The sequence below is a fragment of the Toxorhynchites rutilus genome, chromosome 3 (genome assembly GCF_029784135.1).
Source record: "Toxorhynchites rutilus septentrionalis strain SRP chromosome 3, ASM2978413v1, whole genome shotgun sequence".
NCBI classification, from domain to species: domain Eukaryota; kingdom Metazoa; phylum Arthropoda; class Insecta; order Diptera; family Culicidae; genus Toxorhynchites; species Toxorhynchites rutilus.
The window spans coordinates 245,593,293-245,612,238 of NC_073746.1; the positions used below are offsets into that span (position 1 = coordinate 245,593,293).

The 18,946-nt window shown below is 40.7% G+C and overlaps 1 protein-coding gene across 1 annotated transcript; it reads left to right on the top strand.

The window, feature by feature from the left end:
- Nucleotides 1-11,772: 11,772 nt before the first annotated feature.
- LOC129774103 (uncharacterized) lies at nt 11,773-13,356 on the top strand. Its single transcript, XM_055777801.1, has one exon. The coding sequence runs from the start codon at nt 11,773-11,775 to the stop codon at nt 13,354-13,356; it is 1,584 nt and encodes a 527-aa protein (XP_055633776.1).
- Nucleotides 13,357-18,946: the final 5,590 nt, after the last annotated feature.

Here is an 18,946-nt window from a genome sequence, read left to right on the forward strand (position 1 = left end):
TGAGTTGCCAATAGGTACTGATAACCATACCAAAACCTAACAAGACTGCTTCAATTGAAATTCTGCTTGTTATCAGAACTTGTAAGGCACGTGGCAAAGTTATGCTACTTCCGGGATTTCTCATAAGACCACATGTTACATAGTCGTTCATAGTCAAAAGGGTTCAAAATAAACGATTATGAAGCCGAATGTGTTACATCAATGCTGCTCTCGAAATTTTCACAGCAGATAATGTGGTGTTGTAGAATCATACATGGATCATTCTGTCTTGAGTCTTGTCTACATCTTCTATAGGTATATTTTGAAGTTCAAGTTGCCTGAAATCTTTGACTGGCATTGGACATGATCAAAATACGCGTCGTAGTGGAACTAATGATCGGCAGCTACAATTCGCTTCACAATCAGACCCAACCCAGAGGGCTCTCGGAGTCAAACGGGCTCAAAAGAACACTATTCTACGAATTCATTCTGAATTGTGCCGCTTCATACTGGAGGGTTTTATGGAGCGTGCCATTTTTTTCTCGACTCGCATCTTTGAAGGCGAAAGTTTTAACCGGAATATATGGGGGGGTAAAATGAAAACCTAAACACAGAACATGCAGGAAAAAAATGAAACATTTCAAATGCTTATAACTCGAACATTTCTTAATAGATCGAAAAAATATTTGCATCAATTGATAGAAAATATCTCTGCACATCTACCACAATTAATAAAATATTATTTTTCCTGAGATAAGTAATTGAATAACTGAAAAATGTCGAACGCCATCTAACCGCCCTAACTGTCCCGTTTTGATTGGCCCGATTTACGGTTTCCCCACCACAGCAATTAAAACCAAGGTGCATGGGGAAATTGGCATTGAAATACATGGCAAAAAATAAATGTAAACACACTATAGGGGCTGTCCACATACCACGTGGACAACTTTAGGGGGGTAGGGGGTACGAAAATGTCCATGTTTGTCCATGGTGAGGGGGGTGGGAGTTCAGATAATGTCCACGTGGACACGTTAAACAAAAGTTTTTTAAAAGCACTTTCAGATATGTTTTCAAAAATAAATGAAATCTGTTCTGCAGTTTTAAGAATGTTTGAACTTTTCGCTCATTCATCCATGAAATGGTTATTTCGAATATTTTTCCATATCAGCGAACTTCTCCGCTCAAATATGTATTCTAAATGAAACTCACATAAACGGTGAGCAATCAAGTTTCAATTGGAAGCAGAGGATCATTGTTTTCAACTTCTAAGCTACGTCATTTGAGCATAAACTGACCTCCTTGTACTAGGTCCAAGTCTACGGAGAGTATATTTGACATGGCGAACTGCTGATACATTTTTATCTGCAGAGTACATGTGGAGTGTTGATAACATGATGAAATGACCGGAATATTTGAAGAATTATCTAAATAATTTGGAAGGACTTAGGGAAACGAGTGCTACCCAAATCTCTACACCTGCACTTGTGTAATAGAAGAACCAGATTCAGTCCACCTTTTCTAAGTACCCTCGTTCCCGAATATTTTTCGAATTTTAAGACGATATCTTTAACACAGCTGAGTTAGGCATGCTCAGCACCGGAGAGCGGTTTTTTTTTGCGGATCACTTTTTCCTACAGAACGAAAGATTGGGATATTACAAGTGAGTTTTCCGTTAATTAGTACATGTTATTACAACATTCGGGTTTTTTTTTCAAGAGTCTTTGAGTCCGGGATTAGATTACATATTTTGCACCACAGCCAAGAGAAAACTGCTATCAATTAGATCAATGGCATAGTGTAAATCACAAGCAATAAGACTTCCTATATTGAAATTGAACTTGACAATTCCACGTTTTATGGAATTAACCGCATCGAAAATATTTTTGTTTCAAATTGGAGGATTTCAAACATCCAACATATTGTTTTTTTTTGTTCTAATTTTCGCTTCATTATCTGAACTTGTATCTTGCTGTCAAAGTTCAGTAAAGAAGTATGCCGAAATCCATTGGTTGTTACTCCATTGTAATTCTTTCGACAATTTTTGACGTAGGACTACGTCTAACCGGAAGATATAGGGGGTGAAATGGAAATCTAGGCACTGAACAAGTAGGAAAAAATGCAAGATTTGGAACGCTTATAACTCGAGCATTTCTCAATAGATCGCAAAGGTTTTTGCATCAATTGATAGGAAATATATCTACGCATCTATCATAACGAATAACATTTCATTTTTTTTTAGATAAATAATTGAATAATTGTGAAATATCAAGCATTGTCCAAATGCACTATGTGCCCATTTTTAATTGGTCCATTTTGTGCTCCTCAAATCGTACCGACCAAAATGGGCAACCAGAGCAGCAGCGAAATAGAATGAAGCACGATTGGAAAGGAAAAAGAAAAAAAGGGGGGAACATTGGTCGCAGTCTCACACATGCGTAATTCTCGAGCCAGCCAGTCAGCTTAAAAATCCCCGCTCCGCTGCCGTAACGATCATTCTTTGTGTGGACACCGACTGGACAACATCGTTGCTGGACGAGCTGGACGGCGAGGGATCGAGTGCCTTTCTCAAGGCAAGAGGGCGGAGGTGGTAGCGCTGGAGTAGAGTAGAGTAGAGTTTTCAAAGGGCCTTTCTCAAGGCTAGAGACGAATGAACTGCAAAAGTTTAAAGTCTCTATAATACAATACCTTCCTTCCTTCCGTAACGATCATTCTCATTCAAACCGTACACCACATCGGTTCGCATCACAACACATCAACAAACCAACCCAAGCAGCCATGTCTGGACATGGTAAAGGAGGAAAAATGAAGGGAAAGGCAAAATCCCGCTCGAACCGTGTTGATCTGGAGTTCCCCGCAAGGGTAGCTAGGCCGAGCGCGTTTGTACCAGTGCACCAGTCCACCTAGCCGGCGTTATATAGTTTCGGCCGCCGAAGTAATCGAGTTAGCTGGAAAAGCTGCTGGCGACGATAAGAAAACCCGCATTCGGAACAGAAAACATTCGGTTCGGTGGACATCAAGACAACAGGCAGTTGCAGCGAGTGGCGAGTGGCAAACGCAATCGCAAAACGGCAGCAGGTGGCAGAAGAAAAAAGTTTGTTCTTTTTACAATCTGCTTTGGTGGTAAATCCAGAACAAGGCGGCATCGAGGGCGTTCGAAATGTTTTTTTTTCAAAACCACGAGTACTAAGTTTTCTAAATTGGAGCCATTCCATAAAACAAGGCGCTTTTCAGGGCCATTAAACCTTCCAAAAAAGAGTTTAGGAAATAAAGTTCAATGTTTTCTAAAACATTATCCAAAATAATAATAAAACACAAATTGATGTTTTCATAATTTGTTTGCCAGGATCTGATGAGTATGTGAATTTGGCAGTTGTTCTGAGCTTATTGATAGTTGGGGACTTTCCTGATTATTCAATTTTCACCAATTCTTAAGTTGTTTCCAGATTGAAAGTACAGTAATTTACAATTAGTTCGACATTTAGCTAATTGGACGGACATGTAATGCGACTTATTTAGTTGGACATTTTTGTAAACATAGAGATCCAAATTATGACCCCAAATTGAAAGTCGACACTGTACCACTGTCATCGTAAATATTCAATTACAGGTTGAAATCGCCTCCAATGCGACACTGAGTGGCGCTTCGGCACGTCGCATTCAATGTAATTTACTGTAAAATATGTCACAAGCTGGATGGGAAGAAATTTTCCAACTGTGAAAGCTGTGGCGAGTGGCAAATGCAATCACTAAACAGAAAGGTTTAGCCGAACAAGATGGGGATATCGAGTGATAACAAAACAATAAACTCTTTGGATTGAAGATAATTATGTGATCCTGAAAAGGACCCTTTTTAGCCTGCATGTGAATCCAACGAGCGAACAAATCGTAATGAATGTATTTTTTTGCCATCGCTCCCTTTTAACGCTCATTCGTTCGTCTCGTTGGACTCGCACCTCTGGCTGAGTCTGCCGATTTGTCTCTATCCTGTGAGTGTGTACCGCTTGAGTATAAAACACGCGGACCCCAAAAAAATATGTTATTTTCTTTCAAACCGTAAACCCGTGAGGTTGTACGGCATCGGCATCATGGACGTAACAAAGGAGGACAAGTTAAGGGAAAGGCAAAGTCTCACTCGAACCGTGCAGGTCTCCAGTTCCCTGTTGGTCGCATTCACTGATTGCTCCGCAAGGGTAACTAGACCGAACGGATTGGTGCCGGAGCACCAGTATACCTAACAGCGATTATAGAGTTTCGGCCGTCGGAGTGCTCGAGTTGGCTTGCAAAGCTGCTCACGACAATCAGAAAACCCGCATCAAGAACAGAGCAGCTTCGGTTCGGCGCTCATCAAGGCAATAATTAGTTTCAGTGAGTGGCAAAGTGTTTCTCCGGCACGTTGCATTAAATGTAATTTACTGAACAACATGTCACAAGCTGGATGGGAAGAAATTTTCCAACTGTGAAAGCTGTGGCGAGTGGCAAACGCAATAGCTAAACAGGAAGGTTTAACCGAACAAGAACCATCAACATATTCATTAAGAGTGAACAGTAAACTAATCCATTTTTCAGGTAGATAGGTAGGTATTCACGTAGGAGAAGAAAATAAAATAATATATTTAAAATATATATTTAACAAAAGCTGTCCCCTTTGTATAGTCCTACGTCACTCCGGTTATGGCCCCGACATTACCCACCCGTCTTTTTCTTAACAGTATCTTGATTAGCTTCATTCAAAACAACATTCAATTGTGCTAAATCATTTCAGAAGTCTTCAGAAAAACTATGTTCGATAGACACTTGTTTCTCGGAGATTTTCTGCAGGCAAATGATTCTATTGCCAAATAACTTTCTTTAGGTGTTATTTCATGCGTCATTGATTATAGTTTATTGATTCAGCTGTGATTTTACGATTACAATTTTTGTTTTGCTAGATTGTGCAGTTCTACTGCCGTACCGTTTTAATCATTAGAAAAGCAGATATACATTTGTCGTTGGTTTTTTCGAATGTTCTCGAAAAGCGATTTTGAAGGAGTAATATTTTTGGTATAATACCAGTTACCATAGTGGAATTATTACATAAATGATTAAATAGATTTTCATACGCATTAGAACAAACGAGATGGAAAAGAATGAATTTTTGTTTTAGCAACTTTAATCCACCATTTCATACAGTTGCCATTACCGAGCTTTTCCTGCAGCCAACGATTTCACATATTTTCAAACTCTAAGATATATTGGTAGGAAGAGGTGCAATCAATAGAAAACAACTGCAACTACTAATAAAGCCTATTCGCACTTTTTTCTTTTCAAAGAAGGATTTAGGATTATGATCCGAATAAAACGATTTCAATGCATGTTGCAGACTCCGGATGTGAAGCAGTTTGCCTTGCAACGATAGTAAGATGCGCTGTCTGAGTCAAGAATTGTATAGTGTAATTGTGCCTCACGAGCACTCCGAGAGAAATCTGGATATTCAATTCAGAACGGTCGCTAGGAATTTGTTATTAAAACAAGTGTTCAATGCGAAAAAAACAAAACAAAGGACATCTTTTTTTTCTTCAATGGTTTTATCTTGTTTTTTTCATCATTATAAAAACACAAAAAAATAAGACTAATTTAAAATTGAATGTAGACACAACGCAATTATTTTTTTTTCCAATTAAAATATATGGAAGAATGTCCACGTGGACAACAGGGGAGGGGTATAGTCAATGTCCACGCTTGTCCACGGAGGGGGAGGGGGGAGTCTAAAATCGTGCTTTTTCTGTCCACGTGGTATGTGGACAACCCCATAGATGTACGAATAGATTTAAGAATTGAGTGTGATCATCAATATTGTTACAATCCTTATATCCCATCCTTTTCCTGGAACCATATGTCTACCGTCTAATCTCGAGTCGACCGCTGGTAATCGGTTTTCTATTTTACTAACTGTGGCATTCCTGTGCCTAACGAAAGTTATACGAGTTGCTGAGTTCTACCCTGTCTGTGTGAGAGCAGGTAGTCGAGAAAGACATATACACGAACGGACGCCATTTGTAAGGAGAACACTCTAGTTTGTGACTTCGTGCTAAATAAACATAAACACTGTTGTGGAGATATCACATTGTTTTTAGTCATTCTTTAGTTGCCGATAAACTGAGTCCCTCGGAGTGTAACAGTGACGACGAGGATCGGATAGGTGTTATCATCCGGGAGCTAGAATTGATTTTTTTCGCTCGATAGTGTTGTTCGGATTCATAACCAAGCATAACCAAGCAACATAATAAATAACCATGATCACAAACGCATCTAACGTCCAGTGATTGTACACGAGTAAAAGTAACAACAGTTGCAATTAGAAAAAAAACAAATTTTGTAATTACATCCCCATACCTTTTCTAAACACAAACTAATGCGCCCCAAGCTTTATTGTCTGACAACTGATAAAAACTTACTTGTGGTTGGTTTGGGTTTTCACTCAATGGTTTAGACAAGTCCCCAAGTCTATCTATAACTAAATAACGCAAAGGCATTTGTAACCCCCAGTGGCGCCTGTTGCGTCACATCAGATGAAAAAAAACAGGAAGTGGGTTATATCTATGGTATAACCGCAAGGGTGACGTAGGACTATCGTTGATTTAGAGATCATTTGTTTGAAGTTGAATTAAAATCCATTCTGAATGAATGAATAAATGAATATTTGTGGGACTTCGAAAACGAGAGCGTTACGTTGGAGGCACAAGGTTTTATGCATCCAATATAGGATACGAAAAACCTTGTTCTGAAGAATAATCTTCAGAAGCTAACCTGCTAACTGTACTTGATTGACAAATCATAAACCCAAATGTATTATATGGATATTTTATGGATAGAAAACATTAAAATAAACTCTTTCGCTTGAATGTAATTTTCCATTCCAAGGGGAACTGGCAGATTATTTTCCAGCAACGATTAGATATTTCCACATTTTCCTTGATACTGGAAGCCCACCAGTGGTTAATACTAACTCGATAACCACCTGTTAATAGCACTTGATTGAAAAATATTTGGTCACAGTGTTACATGGATAGAAAACATTAAAATAAACTCTTCACATGAATGTATTTTTAAATACCCAGAGGAACTGGCAGGTTATTTTCCAGCAATAATTAGATCTTTCCGGAACTTTCTCAATGCTGAATGGCATCCAAACGGAAAGAATTCTGTATATATTTCGACAATGTTTGCTTACAACTATGTTAGTAATATGTAACAGATTACTCGCGGTTGGCTCGAGGTTAGTATTACAAGTGTTCTCATAATTGGTATGTTGCAGTCTTCGATGCTCTGTACGTGTGCCCGACACGTGATACTTCCTATTGGGATGCAGCTGACCATTAATCAGCAACGCCCCCCTAGTCTGTACCCCATATCTAGCGTGGTGCGTCTTTCTCGACTCGAGGAATCCAGGATAGAATGGTCACTAGCCGGCGCAAACATCAGCTCGTGTAGAGTTGTCATGAGCGGTACAACCTTTGGCTCTTGTTGAATGATCAGTGGACTGAGGCAGTCTTGTCGATGTCCTCACGAAAAATGAATGCGTCTCACCACCAGAATATCGCTTAAGTATGCTTACAAAAATTACAAAATCAAATGTATTTGATCGCTGTGTTATATGCTTAGAAAACATTAAAATAAACTCTTTCACATGAATGTATTTTTAAATTCCCAGAGGAACTGGCAGATTATTTTCCAGCAATGATTAGATCTTTCCGGAACTTTCTCGATGCTGAATGGCATCCAAACGGAAAGAATTCTGCGCGTGTATGTGTCTCCTCCAGCACGTTAGGCATCGATGTTGTCTTGTCGATATCCTCACGAAAAATGAATGCGCCTCACCACCAGAATATCGCTTAAGTATGCTTTCTGTGTGTGATTGAATCGAGAGAAGGTGTGGTTTACGATGGCAATTTGGAAGGCAAACTAGAGGGAATGAACTCTCTGAGCTCGAAACTTTCGGCGACTGAGCAATAATCGATTGCGTGCGCATACAATATTGGATACGGAAATATCCTACTGATGGGGAAGAATAATCTTCAGAAGCTTTCCTGCTAATTACACTTGGTTGAAAAATTTGAAATATGTGTGTGTGTAGCGATGTCTTTCCGGGGAACCGTTTGTGGCATCACCCTCCTCCTGATGGATCCCCTTCTGGCCTAAGGTGCACAAACGGGCTCTTGGTGACACCGTTCATCCGCGCTTTCATGATAAACGAAGAGCTCAACAGCGACAACATGCTCCAATCGCTGTTCAATTAGAACTGAGTGGATTTCCGAGCGGCGCTCGCTTATATACCGATTGGTGATTTCAATAGCCTGTTTGGAGAACAATTTTAAGGCTATTGAAACAAGTTTTTGGATCAAAAAGTAACAAGTATATAACGCGTAGACATTTTATCTTTCGAATGAAGTGTTTATCATACCATTTCGTTCAGTTGTTCAGGAGCTATTAACGCTCAAAATCTCGGTCTCCGGCGTAACGCTTTCGGTTTCGAAACATTGATTTTACACCCCGGTATAGAAATGAAAGACGTAGTCCTACGTCAAAAGTGTTCGTATACACGAATCCTATCCTCGTGACACCTATCTGCCAAAATTAAAAACCATCTAAATATGAGACAACCTTCAGAGGGAAACACCACCACACCATTTCATCGAAAATAACATCGCTCATATTCGGTCTTCCGTAAAATAGACCCGTCGTGCGATAGAATCTCTCTCTTCTGCATCGACACTTCAACGAAGTACCACACGAGTTTGGATTAGTAGTTGATAAAATTAACACAGAAAAATTAATGTAAAACGAATTAGAAATAAAAAGAAATTTTAAGTATCGAAGTTGCATACGCGAGTGTATGTATTTTACACTGAAGTTGACAGAAAAAGATTCCCGGTTACGTTGTCCCACTCCTCCGCTGTGTGGTTAAACATGGTCCTTCGAACCGGATAGACGTCGAGTGGAATCCGTCTAGCCGGTATAACATCCAACGTTCAATCGAGCGAATCAACCGAGAAGCGCTGGCAATTTGCATGCGGCAATTGCAAAAACAAATAAGAGGAAAACCGTTGGTGATCGACCCAAAACAAAATGGCGATTCCACCATTGAGCTTTTGAGCAACAATCAATTGAAGTACAAGGCATTATTATTGCCTCACAAAGGTGAGTGTAATTCCAACATAAATAACCCTAGAGACTTTTCTACCGGGTCTTATTTTTCATGTGACCAACATCGAGAACGTGTACCAAGAATCTTCACATCAACACGTGCATCCAGATTTACGGACGTAGCAGACAATAGCAGATAACCTCAATCACTTTGGAACACATAAGTTTTTTGGAGAAATTTCATCATGTCAACAGAGCAAAAGATACGCGGAATGAGAAACCGAAAACGCAGCATTTTTGCATCGTTCACAGCTATATCAATTTTTGTAGAAAATCATGAAGCTGAGCGAGATTCACTTGAGATTCCCGTACGCCTGGAAAATCTCATGCAAATTTGGATAGACTACAACAAGGTTCAAACCGATCTAGAGATGCTAGAAGAAGATGAAGAATTATTGGAGTCGTACCTCAAAGAACGCACTGAATTTGAAAGTTCGTATTATCGCATCAAAGGAATGCTTCTTGTACACAATAAGCCGAACAACCCTATAGAGGAACAGCGTAGATTCCATGACAACCCCGGTCAAATGAATCAAGTGAAGCTACCGGACGTGAAGTTGCCAATTTTCAGTGGTGAATTCGACCAGTGGCTGAATTTTCATGACCTATTCGTATCATTGGTCCATTCTGCACAGAACCTGTCGACGATACAAAAGTATTATTATCTGCGCTCGTCATTGGTTGGTGAGGCATTGAAGCTCATCCAGACCATTCCAATCAGCAACGAGCAATATCCTGTAGCATGGCAAATGCTTATCGATCATTACCAAAATGATAGACGTCTGAAGAGAACATATGTACAATCGTTGTTCGAGTTTCCTTCAATCAAACGAGAATCAGCTTCCGAACTACATAAACTACTTGAAAAATTTCAATCAAATGTAAAAATACTAAAACAACTTGGTGAGCAAACTGAACACTGGGATGTTCTGCTAATACATTTGCTCAGTTCTCGATTAGATACCGTAACAAGGCGAGATTGGGAGGAGTTTTCTGAATCAAACAATGTCACAAGGTTCACACAACTTATCGAATTTCTACAGCGAAGAGTCAACGTTCTTCAAACAGTCAACGTTAATAAACAAGTCGAAACTCCCACTCCCACTCCCATTAACAAAAAACCAAATTTTCTGCGTTCTGGTAATTTGGGAATCACGCAGAAATATACACACGATTGTTTGGCTTGTCAAGGACAACATAGTATTTACAAATGCAGTATATTCAGTAAGATGACACCGGACGAACAAGAACGAGTGCTTCGTCAAAATCAGCTTTGCCGAAACTGTTTGCGGAAAGGTCACTGCGCAAAGGACTGTTCTTCAGCAAACAAGTGGTCGTCATTGCCACAAACGGCACCACACGATTTTGTGCACAAATCAACAGATAGGTAACAGCAACGTACATACAACATCAAGCAATCACGTAGAGCAACCTACGAATGCAAAAGGCAATACTACCACAATTCCTTCTGTACCAACTTCACACACCAGTGTAACAAGTTGTGTTTCTTACGAGAAAACCAGGTCACAAGTGCTATTGGCAACGGCCATAGTGATTTTAGTGGATGAAAGCGGTATGAATCACACAGTTCGAACATTACTTGATTCAGGCAGCGAGTGCTGCTTTGCTACTGAACGAATCAGTCAGCGAATGAAAGTCCGTCGAAATAGGGTAAATCTTCCAATCGCCGGCATTGGTCAAGCAGAAACCCATGTTCGATATGTGTTTAAGTCAACACTCAAGTCTAGAGCTTCCAGTTATTCTACAGTCATCGAGTTTTACGTTCTTCCGAAAGTGACCGTCGACTTGCCTTCAGTTTCGGTCGACTCTTCCCGATGGGCAATTCCATCAGGAATTCATTTGGCAGATCCGGCATTTTATGATTCAGGTGCAATAGACGTAGTAATTGGAGCAGAAGTATTTTTCGAGATATTCAACACTAAGGGTCATATCACATTGGGTGAATCCCTTCCCAACCTGACGAATTCACTTCTCGGTTGGATCGTATCGGGCAAAACATCATTTATGCATAACAGAGATAACGTGCCAACTTGCAATGTGGCAACCACCGTAGATATCCATCGCAGCATGGAACGTTTTTGGACAATAGAAGATGATCCATCACCAGCCTACTCACCAGAAGAATCCTTATGTGAGAAACACTTTTCTGAGACGATTGTTCGTAATCCTGACGGTCGATATACGGTACGCCTTCCCCTTAAACGGGATTTGTTAAACAAATTGGACGATAATCGTCGCACTGCTTTGCACCGTTTTCGTCTCCTCGAGAATCGCTTGAAGCGCGATCCTAAACTTGCTGTCGAGTACCGCGCATTTATGAAAGAATACATTTCGCTTGGTCACATGGAGCCTATCGACGAATCACAGTCAGCTTCTACACTATCATTTTTGCTTCCACATCACCCTTTTGTCCGCGAAAGCAGTAGCACAACAAAAGTACGCGTTGCATTCGACGCCTCTTGTCATGGCGCAAAGGGTTTGTCATTAAACGGAATAATGCTCGTTGGACCTGTCATTCAAGAAGAGCTTCGCTCTCTTATTCTTCGCGCTCGCTTACATCCGATTATGCTCATCGCAGATATAGCCAAAATGTTCCGGCAGATTTGGGTTCATTACGAAGATACTCCACTTCAACGAATATTTTGGCGGTCATCACCCGAAAACCCACTGATGATTTATGAACTAAAAACCATTACGTATGGCACTGCAGCAGCACCATATTTAGCGACTCGAGTTTTGAAACAATTAGCCGACGACGAACGTGGAAACTATCCACTCGCAGCAAAGTCAACATATGAAGACTTCTATGTTGACAACTATATCACTGGTACCAAGACTATAGGCGAAGCAATAGAGCTTCGGAAACAAATGGAAGCCATGTTTGCATCGGCAGGCATGCAACTTCGCAAGTGGGCAAGCAACTGTCCGGCAGTATTAGACGATCTTCCTGAAGAAAATCGCGCCATACTACTGACACTGGAATTCGACAAGAATCAAAGCATTAAGACATTAGGCTTGCACTGGGAGCCTCACACGGACTTTTTCAAATATGTGATTCCAGAGAAACCATTCGATACCACGATTCCGCTGACAAAGCGTAACATTCTTTCATGTATAGCGAAACTCTTTGACCCGTTGGGTTTAGTTGGTCCAGTAGTACTGACGGCGAAGAAAATAATGCAAGCGTTATGGGGCCTGAAAAACGAAAATGGAAGGCCACTCGATTGGGATCGAGAAGTACCCGATTCGATGAAAATTCGTTGGACTTCATATCACACACAACTTCCTCAACTGAACAATTTGCGTATTGAACGACTAATAGTACTTCCGAATGCAACCTGTATTGAACTCCACTTCTTTTCGGATGCGTCCGAAGCAGCGTATGGTTCGTGTGTATACGTACGGTCATTGAACTCAACAGGCGAAATCAAGGTCACTTTATTGACTTCACGTTCAAAAGTGGCACCGCTCAAACTACAAAGCATTCCCCGATTGGAGCTCTGTGGAGCGTTACTTTCCGCAGAACTATATGCGAAGGTAATGAAGTCGTTACGGATCGATGCTCAAGCGTACTTTTGGGTAGATTCTACCGCAGTGTTGTGTTATCTAAAGGCGACACCAAGCACATGGTCGACGTTCGTGGCAAACCGCGTGTCAAAGATTCAGCATGCCACGGAAAATTGTGAATGGAATTTCGTGGCGGGTCACAACAATCCAGCAGACATTATTTCACGTGGGCTTTCGCCATCAAAATTACTTCAAAGTCAGCTCTGGTGGAAGGGTCCGTCATGGCTTCAGCAACCCACTGACTCGTGGCCCACTTTTGTTCCTGACATTCAAACAGATTCGGATGTGTCGAAAGATATAAGGAAAACGTCAATTGTATTCACCGCACCATCGTCAATAACACAACCTTTCATCGAGGAATATGTTGTTAGATTTTCCAATTATCAAAAAATGCTTCGAGTAATGTCGTACGCTCAACGTTTCATCAAAAACAGTTCGGTTTCAAAGGCAGAAAGAGAGAAATCAAAATTTCTCACAACAAATGAAGTACGTCACGCAGAATTGACTATCATCCAATTAGTGCAGCAAGCAAGCTTTCCTGAGGAATGGAAATCGCTTCAGAAAAAAACAGATGGTTTCAAGCAAATCACGGTTGCGTTGGTTTAACCCGCAGATTTATAACGATGAAGTTATTCGCATGGGTGGACGACTAGGTCGCTCCACACAGTCTTTCGATTCTCAGCATAAAATATTGCTTCCACGAAGTCATGCATTCACTACATTACTTGTAAGATGTTTTCACGAACGATACCTCCACGCAGCAGTGCAACTACTGACGAATACTATTCGGCTGCGAATTTGGATACTGGGTGGACGGAGCGTTGCTCGTAATACCGTCCGTAAGTGCGTTATCTGCTTTCGAGCAAAGCCAAGTTTAATTCAACAATTTATGTCCGAGCTGCCATCTCAGCGAGTAACCGCTTCAAGGCCATTTTCAACTGTCGGCGTAGACTTCTGGGGGCCAATATATATCAAGCCCCGTCATCGTCGTGATGTGCCACCGAAAGCATATGTAGCAGTATTTGTGTGTTTCAGCACAAAGGCTGTCCATTTGGAATTGGTCGTTGACCTTACAACAGCGAAATTTTTGCAAGCATTTCGCAGATTCGTCTCTCGCCGTGGACTGTGTTCAGATGTATACAGTGATAACGGTAAAAATTTCGTCGGAGCCGCCAACGAACTTCGACGATTGATGCGATCTGATGAATTCAAACATGCTATATGCACCGAGTCTTCTGCCAAGGGAATACGTTGGCATTTCAACCCACCGAGGGGCTCTCATGTTGGGGTGCTCTGGGAAGCAGCCATTGCCTCAGCTCAAAAACATTTTATTCGCGTCTTGGATGACCGAAAGTTGTGCTACGATGAAATGGAGACACTTTTGACGCAAATAGAGTGTTGTCTAAACTCGCGCCCACTTACGAAACTCAACGATGATCCTACAGATTTACAACCTTTGACACCTGGCCACTTTCTAGGGGGGACAGCACTCAATTCCGTACCAGATACAAAGTTCGAGAATATACCGTTTAACAGACTACTTCAATGGCAGCAGACTCAAAAAATATTTCAAGACAATTGGAAACGATGGCACATGGAGTACCTGTCATCTCTTCAGCCACGTACAAAGTGGTGTAATCCTCCAACAGAACTACAAAAGGATCAGCTTGTTTTAATTCTCGATGAGAACCAGCCACCAATGCGCTGGCCGATTGCCAGAATCCAAGAATTACACACCGGAAAAGACGGAGTGGTTCGAGTTGTCACGCTACAGAAGGGCAATGCACTCATTACTCGCCCAGTAAGTAAAATCTGCTTACTTCCGATAACACCGAACATTTCCATTCCAGACGACGAGATCAACACATCATCAATTCGCCCTCAACATGTGTAAACATCGTCGATATCCCTGATGTCATTAGAATCAATGAAGCTTCAGAAATAGATATTTCAGCCGGGGCCAGGATGTTCGTATACACGAGTCCTATCCTCGCGACACCTATCTGCCGAAATTAAAAACCATCTAAATATGAGACAACCTTCAGAGGGAAACACCACCACACCATTTCATCGAAAATAACATCGCTCATATTCGGTCTGCCGTAAAATAGACCCGTCGTGCGATAGAATCTCTCTCTTCTGCATCGACACTTCAACGGAGTACCACGCGAGTTTGGATTAGTAGTTGATAAAATTAACACAGAAAAATTAATGTAAAACGAATAAGAAATAAAAAGAAATTTTAAGTATCGAAGTTGCATACGCGAGTGTATGTATTTTACACTGAAGTTGACAGAAAAAGATTCCCGGTTACGTTGTCCCACTCCTCCGCTGTGTGGTTAAACAAAAAGTCACAGGAGGGTTGTGTCCGAGACACGACCGCATAGTTGACGTAGGATTCCGTTAGACTATCTGTTGATTTTTGATATGTTTGAAGAATAACATCATTAAATTCTTTGATAATTATTTGGTGGCTCAGAAAAGACCGTTTTGTTTGGTTGTTGGGTATTGTTCATTCACTTCACTAGTGTTCATTGAGTGATGATGACAGCAATGATGACAGGAGGATGGTAAACAGTCATTAGATGGTGCATATCAGATAGAAGATACCAAAGTGGAATGAGATATGATGAAAACCACCATCTTTGATCCTAGACGAGATGCCCCCTGTGTTATGTATGGATGAAATAGAGAAAAAAGAACTCACCGATGTAATATAAGTAATATAATATGTAACAATTATCATTTTTTTACATCGGTAACAACATAATACTTTAATATAGAGAGAACATATTTGAAATTGGGAGCTGATCTGGCGTGGAGGTAACATCCATACTTCTCACGCTCAAGATCACGAGTTCAATTCTCACTCCCGACATTCTTTCAAAATGGAAGGTAAAAGTGACGAACCAGCCAGAAGCGTTGAAAGTCACTATAATACAGAAAAAAAAAATATTTATTTGAAATGGAAAAAGTAATTTTCATTTATAATTTTGACGTAGGACTACGTCTTTCATTTCTATACCGGGGTGTAAAACCAATGTTTCGAGAACGAAAGCGTTACGCCGGAGACCGAGATTTTGAGCGTTAATAGCTCTTAAACAACTGAACGAAATGGTATGATAAACACTTCATTTGAAAGATAAAATGTCTACGCGTCATATACTTGTTACTTTTTCATCCAAAAACTTGTTTCAATAGTCTTAAAATTGCTTTCAAAACAGGCTATTGAAATCAAAAATCGGTATATAAGCGAGCGCCACTCGTAAACCCACTCAGTTATGATTGAACAGCGATTGGAGCATGTTGTCGCTGTTGTTGTGAAGCTAATTTCGTTTATCATGAAAGCGCTGATGAACGGTGTCACCAAGAGCCTGTTTGTGCACCTAAGGCCAAAAGGGAATCCATCAGGAGGAGAGTGATGCCACGGTTCCGCTTGAAACATCGGAGCAGCCACCACACACACACACACATATACACGCGCGGAATTCTCGTTGCTATCATCGTTGCTGAAAAATAATCTGCCAGTTCCCCTGGGAATTGAAAAATACATTCATGCGAAATAGTTTATTTTAATGTTTTCTATCCATATAACACTGCAACCAAATACATTTGGTTTTGTTATTTTTCAATCAATCGCAATTAACAGGAAAGCTTCTGAATATTTTTTTTCCCATCAGTGGAAATTTTCGTATCCAATATTGGATGCATAACATGAAAAACGGAAAATGTTTCACATCGCGAAAATCAAGTCATTTTCGAGCGATTATTTGCTTTCTACTCATATAATGCTGCGACCAAATACATTTCGTTTTTGATTTTTTCAATCAAGTGTGATCAACGTAAGAACACGTCTTTCGGCAATTTATTAGAGGTGCAATGAATCTTTAGGAATTCCCGCTCTACGCGCACTGACAAACAATGTTTACTCAACAATTTCTCAAACTAGAAATGGGTGTTGTGAGAAAGGATTAGCGAACGCGAAAACGACAAACGGGAGAAAGATACGTTTGGAGGTTGAAGGAAATTGGCAGAAAACTTCTTCATTCTATCATTCAAATAATGTGATTCATACCACATCGTTTTGCCAGAAAGAGATTATTAATGCTCAAAGGAGGAATCGAGTCCTCCGAGGAAATTACCCAGCGCAAATTAGTGTCGACTATCGATTGCGGCATTCGTACACAAATAATTTTATAATGCAGTTTCACCAAAGTGATTTCTTCGATATGGGGATATATTCACTACATCATGTCATGTATTTCATATTCTTCATTAAGAAATCCATATCCATGGCACCTACCGGTAACGAATTATTATCGAAACCACGATTTTCGCTAAATGCTCCTTTCAGTTCGACCTGTAAAAAACTTTTCTGTACTCTAATCCATCAAATTTGGAGCCCTGAAAAGGGCCGTTGATTATATGCTAAGCTAATATAGCACGCTCTCCTCGGATACGATGGGCCAGCTGGATGTCCTTGGGCATGATGTGACGCGTTTTGCATGGATAGCACACAAATTGGTATCTTCGAATAAGCCTCCTGCAGCGTCATAGCCGCGGAACTTTGGAAGCGCAAGTCGGTTTTGAAGTCCTGAGCAATTCCACGAACCAAATGCTGCAAAGGTAGCTTGCGGATCAGCAATTCGGTCGACTTCCGATAGCGATGAATTTCACGCAAAGTTCCCGGTCGATAGCGATGTGGCTTCTCCACCTATCCTGCTACTGGTGCGCTTATCCGAGCTGACTTCGTGTGCCTTACCACCGAATGACTAACGAGCTGTCTGCGAAAGACTAACGAGCTCGAGTCCTCACGGTGCGAGAGTAGAGTAAGAAATGGACGAAAGCAAAGGAAGCGTCATTTTATAAACCATAAAAGTATAGAATCTAAATCCCACCCTTATTATATTCGTGAGTATATAGTAAGCTTATACAATAAAGAGGGTGGGGTTTACATTCGATTCTTTTATGTTTTATAAAATGACACTTCCCTTGCTTTCGTTCATTTCTTACTCTACTCTCGCACCGTGAGGACTCGTTTCATCGGGACTAAGCAAACAGCTCGTTAGTCTTTCGGTGGTAAGGCACCACGAAAGCAGCTCGGATAAGCGCATCAGCCGCAGGAAGCGTGAAGAAGCCACATCGCTATCGACCGGGAACTTCGCATGAAATTCGTCGCTATCAGAAGTCGACCGAATTGCTGATCCGCAAGCTACCTTTGCAGCATTTGGTTCGTGGAATTGCTCAGGACTTCAAAACCGACTTGCGCTTCCAAAGTTCCGCGGCTATGACGCTGCAGGAGGCTTATTCGAAGATACCAATTTGTGTGCTATCCATGCAAAACGCGTCACATCATGCCCAAGGACATCCAGCTGGCCCATCGTATCCGAAGAGAGCGTGCTATATTAGCTTAGCATATAATCAACAGCCCTTTTCATGGCTCCAAATTTGATGGATTAGAGTTCAGAAAAGTTTTTTACAGGCTGAACTGAAAGGAGCATTTAGCGAAAATCGTGGTGTCGATGATAATTCGATACCGATAGGTGCCATGGATATGAATTTCATAATGAAAAATATGAAATATATGACATGATGTAGTGAATATATCCCCATATCGAAGAAATCACTTTGATGAAACTGTTTACCGTTTGTCGTTTTTAATTGTTGGGAAAGGGCATTATTTCTGCTGACTAAATTCCAAGAAAAAATCCATTCCTTCTTTAAGCGTGATTCATTCTGCTTCGGATCAACGGAACAGTATGATAATTATTTCATACAAAAGATAAAATGTCCAAGAGTTATATGATTGCTATTTATTGAGTCGAAAAATTGTTTCAATAGCTTAATGATAGCTTCGAAAACAGGTTATTGAAATCATTCGTATCCGTATGTAGCGCGCCCACTTGGAAACCCATTAATCTTATTGGAATGTGAGATGGGGAAGCTCATACTTACGTCTATGCATTATGCTGTACACTACAGACTTTTTTTCTCCGTACTGATTAAGAAGCCGACCAAACTATCGGTCGACAAGTCAGTCTGCAGTCGGCGGGGGCTCTTAATTTCGTTTTTGCAGGCCGAACCGAAAAAATTTCAGTCGAGTTAACTCTTTTTTACAGTAATGCTTTTGAATCCGGACACTTTGCATTACATTCAATATCATACCACAGCCATAACATTTTTTTCATGTTGAATT

Bases quoted from the DNA above. Each gene is read 5' to 3' on its own strand.
- LOC129774103 (XM_055777801.1), top strand. From the start codon at position 11,773: ATGTTCCGGCAGATTTGGGTTCATTACGAAGATACTCCACTTCAACGA.